Source organism: Gavialis gangeticus, unplaced genomic scaffold (genome assembly GCF_001723915.1).
Source record: "Gavialis gangeticus isolate Ggan-Ray unplaced genomic scaffold, GavGan_comp1, whole genome shotgun sequence".
Taxonomy (NCBI): domain Eukaryota; kingdom Metazoa; phylum Chordata; order Crocodylia; family Gavialidae; genus Gavialis; species Gavialis gangeticus.
Window position 1 is genome coordinate 25,598,993 of NW_017729002.1, and position 12,677 is coordinate 25,611,669.

Consider the following 12,677-nt stretch of genomic DNA (forward strand, 5'->3'; position numbering starts at 1 on the left):
CCAAGATGGCAACCAGGCGACAGGGCACCTGTCAAGGGGTGGGGCTACCCTCGTGGCCCTCAACAGCTCATCAAAACTTATTAAGGAGCCCTCCAGCTGAAATAACTGCCCACCCCTGCCACACATACACACACTAAATGCAATATTTCCTTTAGCAATCTCAGTGGAAGGGCAAATTGAACAATGCCAGTTTGAGAAAGGAACTTCCAAGAATATTTGCATTTCCAAGTACAAACAATGTAATGCAACATTTAATTTGTTTTAGTACCTGTTTAGCTAGTGCTTTTGCAAGATCTTTTGTTGTCTCTGTTTTGCCAGTCCCTGCAGGTCCTTCTGGAGCACCACCAAGATTTAATTTCAAAGCACCCATTAATGTTCTACAGAAGGAAGTAGAAACAACAATCACAGAATCATCAAAACACAAAAAGAATATACAATTATAGACAGTCATTAGTAGTTCTTAAAACTGTTGGCTAGATTTTCAGCAAATATAAATTAATACTGCTTCATAGATTTCACAGGCACTTGCTGATGATTTGCTGCTCCATTATTACCAGGAGACCTTTTATTTGACTAGCTTGCCATCCAAACCTAGCCTCAGCATTGACTTACGGGGCCAGAAGCTATTAAAAATATATCAAATACATCAAAAATAAAGATTCAAATCCAGACCTAAATGAACCTTTTAAAACATAATTTACTCCTTAAGCAGATGACACCAATATGTGAGGCAAGACAGTTGGTAAAAGCCAAACCTTTTAACCTCAAGTGGCACCCACAATGTCAGGTATGGGAACCTGACACCTGAAACTGAATTTAGCTTGATAAATAAACAACACTCTGACTCTACGTCTCAAGCAAGGTTTGGTGATGCAGTCGAACCCCACTTTAATTCTTGCTCCACTCAAAGTCCAAAATAAATTGCTTACCAGTAACAGATGCATTTCTGTTCAGGCAGAACTCAGAGAGTCAGGTGATTTCATGGTTCCTTATTATCTACTTGATCCCCACTAATCCCTTCACTTCGTATGTGTTAACAACCCTTGTTCTTTCATTAATCAAGCTACCCTTTCTGTTACAATTATCCTGTTTGTTACCTACTCCTGGTAATGTTTCTCTGCTCACCGGCAGCATGTCCAATAAACTTGTGCCCTATGGACCTGTACTGGGTGGTTTTTTTCCTAGGGGATTCAAACCCAAAACAAATAAGAGAGACAGGGAGAGGAGGGGCAGGGCTGAAGGCAGGTTGAGCTGTGTGGTAAGACAGCAGTCAGAGGCAGGAGGGAACTGCAAAGGTGAAGTGAAAAGGTAAGTTACTGTAGTGATGCTTTCCTGGATTATTCATTGCAGCAGATGACAAAGGCTGAACCAGTGGCACAACCAAAGCAGAACAGGGTGCAGGTGGATCCAGAGGGGCTGGTCACTCTGGGTAGGGGTGCTGTAAGTGGCTGGAACAAATGCTCCTTCAGCCTTAAATGTGTGGGTTGAAGACACTCATCCGCAGGAACTTGTTTTCCCCCCAAGAACCAAAACTGCCCCTCACCTGCACTGTTTGGTCCTCCCAGGATTCCTTCCCCCTCCCCCTAGCAAGGCATTCACTATGGGTTCTGGGCAAGGGAAGAGGTTGGGGTGTTATGAGTATGTGGGGGGCATATGGGGTTTTCATCTGAGCAGAGTGGTGAGAATCATGGGGGTGAATGGGATGTAAGGCCAGTTGGGAACAAGAGTAATTGTAGGTGAGGAGGTCCCAGAGGCTGAGAGGCTGCAGTGAAATCTGGGTGCTTAGAGGGGGCCAGGGGGATGGTGAGAGACCAACAGGACCGGGGTATGATGGGGATGGGTCTGTGCAGTGAGGTCATGGAGGCACGGTACAATTCTGCGAGGCATGAGGGTGATGGTGGGATCTGATAGGGCTTGGGGCATGATGGCGTGGGACTGGACATGGAGGATATGTGGGATAACAGGGGACAGAGTAGAGCCAGGGAGCATTTGAAGTGGAAGGTACAATGCAGAAAACGGCAGTGAGAGGCACTTTGGGGTCCTAGTAGAGTATCTGGGGGTGCAGGGAGAAATTTTGTCTGAAAGTTGGCAATCAGGCCCTCACAAGCCCATTTATATTTGTTTGTGCTTGAATGCTAAATTGAATAAAGCCCTATGCAGCTAGCAAATTAGTAAAGTTTCTTGTTGCTTTTTAATTGGAGAAAAATGTGTGTTGTATTATGAGACAATGCATCACAGCATCTGTACCACTCCCTTACAAAATTCTAGATCTGCCTATGCTACTACTTGATAAAGAAAGTCAACCTTGGAAATGCTTGAACAGGTTGGAGATTGTTCCTCTTTGTTCTCTTTCTATGGCTCAATGGTTTCCCTACTAAAAGCTTGCTCCCCATTAAAGAGTTCTGAATTCAGAAAGAGCCCTTGGTGCCTTGACTACGCTAGAAAAAATTATGTTGCAGAAAGTATTTTTAAATAATGCTGAACAAGGTCTGTCCTGCACTACAGATGCAATTAAAATATGTTTGGCATCAATCCAGATGCACCCACTGTCAGCGGTGGATAACTTCCCTACAGTTAACACCGCCTGAGTAATGACCACAGCAAGATTTAGAGCCAATATATCAACTGCATGGCTCTATTCTACACTGCTGCAAAGGCCAATTTACAGTTCAAGGAGAAGTGTTCACATTTACAGAAAATGGAAGAACTTGAGCATAACACAGAGGTGACCATGAGTTCATGACTCCAAAGCTCCTAAAGCAAAATCTTTACATCCTCACTATAAATTTGTCTGGAGGAGTTCTAGGGAAAGCTCTTTAAGAGGCAGACCTAAAAACTAACTGCTGCAATTATATGCGACTCCAAGGCAAGCTTCAAGGGCAATAACCAAATCCTCATGGAGGATGAAGTATTTTCATTTCAGCCTCTTTCAAGCAAGTAGTGGAATTAGAAGCTAACTGTGGTCACACATCTGTGAATAGTTCTATAATTGCCTCATTTATTTTATAGTCAGACACGCCCTACCTATATATTTTATTCCAAAGAAATTAATTGACTGGTTCAGCTACACAAGTCCTCAACAGTTCTATTACTACAAGCTGCCATTTTTTTAGAAGACAAAAATTACTCTGCAGGCCTTGTAATCTGCATACTGTAACTATTTTACCATGTTTGGGCAATAGTATATCTATAATTTTCCTATAAAACAAAGGAGAAAATGAAACTATTGATGTTCTTTTCATTAGCAACTGTTACAATATATGGAAAATACATGCCAGTTAGAAAGTAAATGCTTTATTTATAGACAATGCAAACTTTACCTATAGCATCGATCAGTCAGCGGAGTTATAACCAAGCGAAGAGAATTGCCTAGATATTCATAGCCATATCCAGCTTCTGTTGTTATCATTCGTACCACTACTTCTCCCTCCTCCCAGTAGTATCTCAGCTGAGAAATCCACTGGAAATCATTCAGATCTGTGACCTTGTCCTCAGCCAATTTTGCAACCACATCACGAGCTGCAAAAAGATAGCTCATATAGTAAAAACTTATACACAGAAAATGAACATTTATAGCAACTGATTTGTTCTCATTTTGGAAAGGAAGCTGCATCATTTTTGCTTAGTAATTAGCAGGGATCCTGGTTTTCCATTTTCCATGGAAAAAGAGAAAGCCACAGATTTCCCATTTTTATCAGAGAAACCCATGGATTTCCCCCTTTTGCAAAAAGCTCTGCAGGCTGGCTGAGTTCCAGCCTCCAGGAGCTGTTTGCAAAAGGGATGGGGAAACCCTCAACCCTGCTGGGAGGGGAAGGGAGTGGGAAAGGGCACAGCCCAACACTCACACTTACTGGAGGCTGCTTCAGGCTTGCTCTTTTTGCTGGAGGTAAGCGGGGCTTGAGGGTTGCAGGGCAGGGCTGGGGGGAAGCTGGCTAGGGGCTGAGGGAGCAGGGAGTTTTGCAGCCAGCCAGGCACTCCAGCTGGGAGAGGGGGTTTCCAGCCAGGTGAGCACTCTGGCTGGGAGCAGGCAGGCTCTGCAAACCCCCTCCCAGCCAGTGTGCCCAGCCAGCTGTAAATCGTGGGTCGCAAATGCTGCCCTCCCCCAGGCTCTCCAAAGCACAGCATGTGCAACTGGTGCGGCAGAGCACAGTGGGGCCACGCACAAAAGCTACCTGCCGCTGCCCTGGCCACACTTCCTCTGCATGCATGGGGGCAGTACACATCTGCCCTGCCCCCACCCCCCACACAGATCTGGGGAGCGCAGGTCCCCCCTGCCCCCCAGGAGTGCACACTGCCACTGGGAGCTGGCCCCACCCAAGCTTGCAGCAGGCAGCAGTGGGGGAGTTGGCTCCCGCTCTGCTGTAGCAGCTGCTGCATTCCATTGGGGGCAGGGGGCTGTGGACCTGGGTCCCTAGCCCCATAGCCCTGGCAGCTGGGTGCCCCTTCCAGCAGGGCTGGGGGGCAGGGGCTGCGTGGGGGGGAGTGAGGGACACCAGCAGGGCTGTGGGGGCATTTAATTTTAACCACAGATTTTGGGATTTTTATCAGAGAATTTGTGATTTTTTTATCATGGAAAACCAGGATCCCTGGTAATTAGATTTAGTTTTATCCAGACTCCAATGCTCAGTCTGAGCAGCCAAGATAGGTACTGAGGAGTTGTGCAGGGCCAGAACTGTACTGCATAGGCTCTGTACCACGCAGAGGTTGCACACCTCCCACATCTCTTTCCTTCCCCCAGCCCACCTCCACTGAACAGCAGGATTGTGGGGAGGGGGCGGGGTGCAGGGGAATGGATGGCAGGTCAGGCCCCACTATCCCCAGGCTGTACAGCTAGAAGAGAAAAGCCCCTGTGGTGGGGGCTTTTTACTCCTCCCATTGCAGCCCAGCAAGCCAGGCAGAGATCAGCTGAGCCCTACCGTCTCTCCAGCCTCCACCTCTGCTTCTGCCTAGCATTTGCTCCCCTAGCTGGAGTCTGGGGGGAGAGGAGGAAGCCCCCACCCAGGAGCTTCTCACTTGCCCCCCTGCAGCTGAGAGAGGCTGGGATTGGCTCAGACCCACCCCCTCCTCAGCCATCTACATCCTAGGGCAGTGAGGGGAGGCAGGGTGGGAATGCACCCCCCAACTGAGGTCCGCCCAGTGAGGGGGGGAGCACCCACCATAGAAGCTTTTCACACACACCCCCGCTCAAGCTGGGCTGGGATCCCCCAACCCTACCCCTTTACCAGCCATCACCTCTGAGAGGAGCAGGGGGTGGGATGGACCCCCACCCCCTCCTCAGCCATGTGGGTGCTTTCCAGTGAGTGCTTTCCCCTCCACGCTGGACAGACATCGACTGGGGGAGCTGGTACAGGGGTGGGGGAGCAGTGTGTTTCCCCCCTCCCCACTCCTGGAAGCCAACAGCTGGGGAAGGGTTGGTGCTGGGGTGAGCCCAGGCCAGCTGGGAGCTGGGTGGGTGGGGGGAGGGCGTGCTTCTTCTCCCTCTCCCCCCTGTACCCCACAGACCCCGGCTGCCAATCAGGCCTAAGCTACTGAGTCAGCTGACTTGGGCATCCTGGCCATAGGGGGCAGTGCACATGAGTGCCCCCAAGCTCCTGGCCTGGGTCAGTGCAGGCTTCTACTCATCTTGGCCATCCCAAGCACTGAACATCAGTTCAGTTTGTTACTGGTTCAATCTAGGCAGCTTAGAAAAAACTACAAAGATTGAATCGATTTTGTCTCAGGTTTTTTGAACCTGTGTACTTAGCCACTGTCTCCCCCCAGATTACCAGGCTGAATTCTCCCTATGCCAAGCTCTACAAGGTACAGTAGAGAAGCAGGGGGATTGTCGGAGAGCTGGGGTGCAGTTCCCTGTCATAAGGCCCATCAGTGACTTTATGCAAATGGAGGGTGGGTTTAGCAGAGGTCTGCTCCACCAAACTCCCTTTCCTGCCCAGACGGACTCCTTTCTCCTACTCTGGAGATGGGCTGAAGCTCACACTCTAGGTAGAAATGCTGCCCTCACCAGCCCAGCCATGAGTTCCCCTCTGCAAAAAGAATCCTCCACTGCCCTCCTCCAGCCAGAGCACAATCATTTTCTATCACTTCAGAAGCATACAGTGGCATAGTACACTGGAATTCTCCCCTGTGAGGTTGCAAGTTGCCTCCTCATTCATCAGCTGCTGAAAAGGGCAAGGAGAACTGTCTAAGAGGTGTTAAGATTGCACAGTCAAGAAGGTTGCTGGAGGTTGCTCAGGCTACAAGCTCAAAGCGTTACTCATCTGGCCCGTGAGTACAATCTGGCCATGCACATCCAGCTTTTGTCTCATGTGGATTAGCAAATGAAAATGATTACTATAATCCTTTAACTCATTCTCCAGGATGTAACTTTTGCTGCAGGAAGCATCCCAGCTGCCTCCTTCAGATAATTTGCTTCATATAATGATAGCAATTCTGCTTCGACTGTAATGAGAGCAGCAGTCACGCATTTACCATGCACGTCAATGACAGTGAGAGCACCCAGAGTGAGACGGGCGCCACTGGACAGCTTTCCTCTCACTAATTCAACAATTTCTCCAATTTGGTGGTTGCTCTTCTCCAAAAAATCCTGTTAGAGGAATAAGATGTGAGCATTAATGGAATGCAATAGCAAACAGCCCCAGAACTCCCAGGAGTGTAACTCATTAGAAAAAAACTCTTAAAACAAGATGAGGCAGATCAGTAGTGCCTCCTTGGCACCATATAGATACTTAAGAGTCTTCTTCATCTATTGCCATTTAATTTTACCAGAAGCACTTAGAAGAGCTTTATGGTCTGAAAATTATGGTAATGGAAACTTTCTCTCTCTCCCTAAATCAAATGACAAGTCTCTGTTCCAGGAGATATATAGGTACTCTCTATTGAGTAAAACTGGATGAAACTTCTTAAAATAGGCATTCAGCAAAAGTTAAGATTTTCCTGAAATTATGTTTTATTTGAAATTATTTGCCAATTGTTTCTACTACTAATTTTTGGTCTGTGGGCAGTTTCTTGAAAATATTCAGTATTTTAAATTCAACGAATTTTAACAGGACACAAGGGCCCAGATTCCCCACTGGTGTAAATACAAATAGTTCCATAGAAGCCCTGATGGGCTTTGTGTCCTGTCTGGTTGAGTATAAGCACCAGAATATGGCTGCTGGTATAATAAACTACTGAAAATTTGCTTTTTCCATGCCAAGAGACTCATTTGACAGAAGAGCCCCAGAAAGCAAACACAGACAGAAAGACCATGAAGGCAGCCAAAGTAAATTAATTAAAAAGATCACATAATTATTCCCAGAAAAAAAACCTTTGGGCGCCTCTACTTGGGTCTGACCAAAAGTCCACAGATGGTGTTTCCATTACTGCAGTGTGCTTTGGGTCAGTCCTCCATGAGGAAATGCACAAGACTGTGGTGATCATGGATGAACTGCAAACACTTACAAGGGAAGGCTCTGTTGTGAGGGCTAACATAAAGCTATCACAACGAGCCCAGGTATCTTTATCAGATGGAGAAATCAGCAATAACCAGAGCCACTTAACTACCCAGTCCTGCAAACAGTTACTCCTTCATATTCATCCCATTGGGACAAAGCATGAGAATAAGTATACATACAGGAGTAGCATTTTCCAGAACCTGGCACTACTTTGAAACTTTCTGTTTGACTCCCTTATTCACACATGCAAGAATAATATGACCTCAGTGAAGTTACTCTTATTTACACAAAGGTAAGGAAAATCAGAATCAGTTCCATAAGAGTATAGGAAACATAAGGAAATACAGATTGCAAGAGCGAATGCAAAGGAAAGGTCAACACAGGTGGAAGTTGCAAAGAATACTTCACTAAAAAAAATACTATTATCATTTAAGTCAACAGGAAAAGTCAGATTTTATACATTCAAAAATTCACAACAGTTTGATGTGGGGGAAGTTCTAAACATCATGCAGGATTTAATATAGAATTATAAGAAAACCTTACAGGCAATGTTCCTCTTTTGATAGCTTCAGACACTTCTTTTGTCCAGTAGATAGACGAAACACAGATAACCACCTGTCCAGGACAATGAAGTACCCACTTTTTTCTGGGAATCTTTTAAAAAATGATGAACATAATTTTACTTCAATTAAATTAGATGCAAGTGTTTTACTCAATGCAACTAACTTGAGACAGAAGGAGTCTAAGGACATCCCAGCTATGGAGAACTGGATACCTGTACGAGCATGGATTACTTTCAAGATCTACTTTATGCTGTAAATATTTTATATATAGACAGAGAACAAATGTAGATAATTACTTGAACATATTCTGCAATGCCATCTTGAATAACTTGTCTTACACTGGCCAGCATCATTTCCTCTACTTGCAAAAGCCATTTCTCTACCATGCCCTTAAAACAAACAAAAATAAATTAAACTGAAAACGGAGAAAATGAAATAGGTTTAAACCACATGAGCTGAATCATGCATGCTTTTTCTGCTCTGGTAAAGACCAGATAAAATGGACTAAAGGATTCAAAAAAGGAACATAAGCACTGATGACTACTGCACAGAAGTACATACAAGAAGGCAAACCAAGCTAACTCCACAGGCATAGGTAGTTTCATTATAAGAAAACAGTGGGGTACAGGCACAGAATGGAAACGTAGCCCTGAGATGGCAAACCAACATGATTGTAATACCAAGGGGCACTTTGCTCCTGGATGATGTGGCCAAAAGATTGCTATATAGTACATCCCACATCTTTTCTCTCTCTTTGTAAATCCCATCCAGCACCTGTCTGCATCTCTATCAGCACATCTACATAAGATGCGTTAATGAGCATTAACCTAATTTAATGCGCATTACGGTCACGCATCTACATGTGTGAGCCTTTAATGTGCATTAAAAATGGCAAGATTAGGCTAATCACACCTACATTTGATACCTGTAGCTATCAAATGTAGGCGTGATTAGTTAAAGCGCATTAATGTGGGTGTAGATGCAACACGTCACTAACTTTAGTGCCGGGTCTGCCCAGCCACTAGGGGTACATGGCAGGGCTGCAGGGACTTGGCACTAACTTAAGTGCCAAGTACCTGCACATGTAGACATCTGCTAAAAATTGCTTAATGCACATTAGCTTAATATGAATTAAATTTAAGCATGCTTAAATGCACATGTAGATGCCCCTGTGTTGCCTAAATACCTTTAAAAACCTGCCTTCCATCTTGTTTAATGCTGACTTCCCCAAAAGCACATACTTTACAATCAAAATAGGTTATAATAAAAAAAATTACTTTTGCTTTCACTGGGTAAATTTTTTCTATGAAGGGAACAGTTTCTTTCTCTGAACTGATCATGCCTGTGATCGCCAAGTCTTCTGTAAACTCCAATTTAGCAATTCCCTCAAAACACTTCTTCAAGTGTGGCTGGACTCGAAGGGGATCTTTAGTTTCTGACAAAATCTCAAGCAGCTCATCGTTAGACAAGAAAAAGAATCTGTTAAGAGATTTAAAAGTACACAAAAATGTTTCAAATATAGAAACAGTCATCCAAGAAGCTACAGGATTAGAGTGTGAATTTGCTCTAACTCTACATTAGAAAGACTTATTTTTCCCAACAGTCATATTGTAGTGTTGTAGCTGTGATGGGCCAGAGAAGAAGCAGGGAGCAGGATTTGTTTGGTGACATCTTTTACTGCACCAACTACAGAGCTGGGAGATATGTTTGACAAAATTCTGGGCACAAAGTTTCTTTCCTTGAAGACTGTTAGATAAGCAAAGGATGTAAGCAAGGACCCAGAGAAAGAAGGTAAGGCCAGGAAGTCAGTTGGGGCAGATCAGCTGCTTAAAGATATGATCCTCTGAAACAGATGATGCATTTCTCCCACATGATAGTTTGGCTGCTCAAAACATCTTTGCCTCCCCCCTCTTCTTTTTGGGTGGAGCATAGGTCAGCTCAATCAGCTCTGACTCCAAAAAGAATAGATTTTCATTTTTTTTGTAACACAGAACTGTGTTCTGTGCATTTTTGTGATAAATATGCATCGATCCAACTCAATAAAAATTACTTCAAAGAGTGTTTCAGAATCTTTTACATCTCCCACTGCTTTAAGTTGGGTTTATTAATACATTTACCTTGGGAAAAATAATCTTTTCTTCTCCAAGTAAGAATTTAGCCCTTTCTGAATATCTTCTAAGAGATTATTTGCTTCCTGAAGCCTGTCCAACATCTTAGGCTGTTCAGTTGCCACAAGTACTCTGGTGTCCTTCACCTTTATGAAAAGAAATTATGTAGAAAACACTATACGCGGACATATGGTTTGATTAGTTATTTCATTTTTCTTTAACAGATGCTAATGATGGTCACCAAGTATGCTATACAGCATGACAAGTTAGACCTTGGTTTCTTTGTTGCCTATCTTCAGATTATGAAAATGTGTAATTGAGAGTACTTGCTGTTTGAGAACATTGCTTTGTACAAACTAAATTGTATCAATAACATTGTAGCCTGATTGTGGAAAAAAGAACTGATAGGATCACATCCAGAGGCATTAGAACATTTTAAAGATTATACCGATTTGAAGAGTCAAATCTTGTTTGCATGTGCTTTAGGCTTGCAACATTTCTTTAATTTACAAATAGGAGTAAAAATTCTATTAAATGCATCTTTGAAACCCTCCATTTATCATCTTTTCTGCTTGTTCTCCAATTTACATTTATTCTTTGTGATTGCGCTCATTTGGTTGATGCGATTAGCATCTCATCAAACGAGTTTCATAATTTACAGAAACTGGGTTGTTATGCAAATCTCTGGTTTAGTCCAAAACTTATATCAATTTTCCTGAGTAACCTATCTTACAAAGATCTCAGGCTGCACTGCTTCTAAACATCTGACTTCTTGCTATCAGAAACTTCTTGTTGGTTACAATCAGCAGAAAAAGACTTAACACTCCTTACTAACTTTCCATAATCCCAAGTATGGAAATCGCTCAACATATTGTTACATATATTTTTCTAACAATGTAATGAACTAACAGAATTTTTACTGCACAGAAAATACCACACAAAAACACAGAAAATATCATGCAAATTATACTGTTTGCTGGTCTAATACCAAGTGAGCCTTTAAAGCCCAGATAAGTCACTGGAAGCCTTTCTACTCATTTCAATAGGCTCTGGAAGCACAAATCACTTATCCCTCTTCAATATTCTATTCATTTAACAGAAAAGTCTGACTTAACTGCACAAAAACAAGATGATTTACAATTAGAGTTCAAACTATTCTCTAAATTCATTCCATTGTATCTAGTTTCTACAGAAATCTCAAAAGAATGGGTAATCTTATCTATCCATTTTTTATACAATACTAGGCATTACAGGTGTTGAGTTAGGGATTCTATGTTCTACATTACAATTTCCTATGATGCAAACTTAAATATCTGACTTTGGAAAAGCTGTCAAGTTAGCTTAGCTATACTTAAATAACAAATAAATAAAAAAATGCTCACTCCATTACATGCAAGCACTTACTGCCTGTGCCATGATGTCTTTCCAGTAAGTGTCTACGATGCCAAACTTTCTGCCCTCTTCTGGCATTTGAGCAATAATGTCTTCTGAACTAAAGATTGGTTCTAAGTAAAGCCACGTTGCTTGACATTTTAACCAGCTATCTAAAATATCTTGCATTAAAACAAGCTTCTCTTCCCATGCCTGTAAACAGAACATTTAATGCTTATGATCTACATAATTGCTTCAAATTACGCTTTGATTCAAAGACTGAATAGTGGAAAATGCCAGATAATTACTTATATTAATGCAACATTTTCTCATTTCATTTCTATGTGGTTACTGGTATTTACATAATTGAAAATAAACAACCCTAAGAGTTTTATCTCTAATATCACACTCTGGCCAGAAAGAACCTATTTTTTAACAAAGATGAGGTGCGGTGCAACTCTGGCTCAGGTCTTTAGGCCTTGTTCACCTGAATAGCCAGAACAGGTACTTATACACGTGATCTGGAAGTAGGGGGGAGGAGAGGGAGGAGGCACTTTAATTAGAGGGGCTCGAAGAGCGCTCTAATTAAAGCACCTGGAGTGTCTCTTGTATCAGTGTCCCTGCACTTAAAAATGGCAGCGAGAATGCTTTAACTAAAGCTCATTGAACACCTCCACTGCTATTTTTAAGCATGGGGACACTGACATACAAGATGCTGGAGTTTGCTGGAGCACAGTGATTACCACGCTCCAGCAGACTTGATTAATCAAGTCTGCTCTGAAGCACTGTAATTGCAGCACATCAGAGTATTGGCTTAGAAATGGTATTCAAAAGTTTGTTTTTTGTGAATTGGCTTATAGGTTAGGATGGGCAACAGGGGTCAATTGATTTCTAAAGAGCTTGGGACCCACACAGCCCTGAAGGCAGGTGGGCTGTCTAACACAACAAGGCCAACAAGAACACATACTTTGGAAAAACAGTCTGGAAACTGAGAGTATGTACTATACTGCCCATAACATGAAATAAAGTGGAACCAGCTAACAAGGCCACAGAGCAGAGAGGCCTAAGTCCCGGTGTCGCAGAGCACTCGGGTGCCCTGCACCTGAGAGCAGAAACGGCTCAGGAGAGGCCCCTAGTGGCAAGAAGAGGGAGGCTCAGCTGCTAGTTACCAGGGCAGCCAGAGTCACAGGTGCTGGTTGCTA

At 43.4% G+C, this 12,677-nt stretch overlaps 1 protein-coding gene across 1 annotated transcript in view; it reads right to left on the bottom strand.

Moving 5' to 3' along the window:
• The window catches only part of DNAH3 (dynein axonemal heavy chain 3), a 149,958-nt gene that overhangs the window by 79,906 nt on the left and 57,375 nt on the right, over positions 1-12,677 (bottom strand). Inside the window, exons 22-29 of the mRNA XM_019507713.1 lie at positions 11,509-11,688; positions 10,114-10,250; positions 9,274-9,475; positions 8,293-8,385; positions 7,977-8,087; positions 6,469-6,583; positions 3,321-3,519; positions 269-377 (exon numbers count right to left, since the gene is read on the bottom strand). Coding sequence (XP_019363258.1) covers positions 269-377; positions 3,321-3,519; positions 6,469-6,583; positions 7,977-8,087; positions 8,293-8,385; positions 9,274-9,475; positions 10,114-10,250; positions 11,509-11,688 — 1,146 coding nt within the window. The remainder of the gene's footprint in view (positions 1-268; positions 378-3,320; positions 3,520-6,468; positions 6,584-7,976; positions 8,088-8,292; positions 8,386-9,273; positions 9,476-10,113; positions 10,251-11,508; positions 11,689-12,677) is intronic.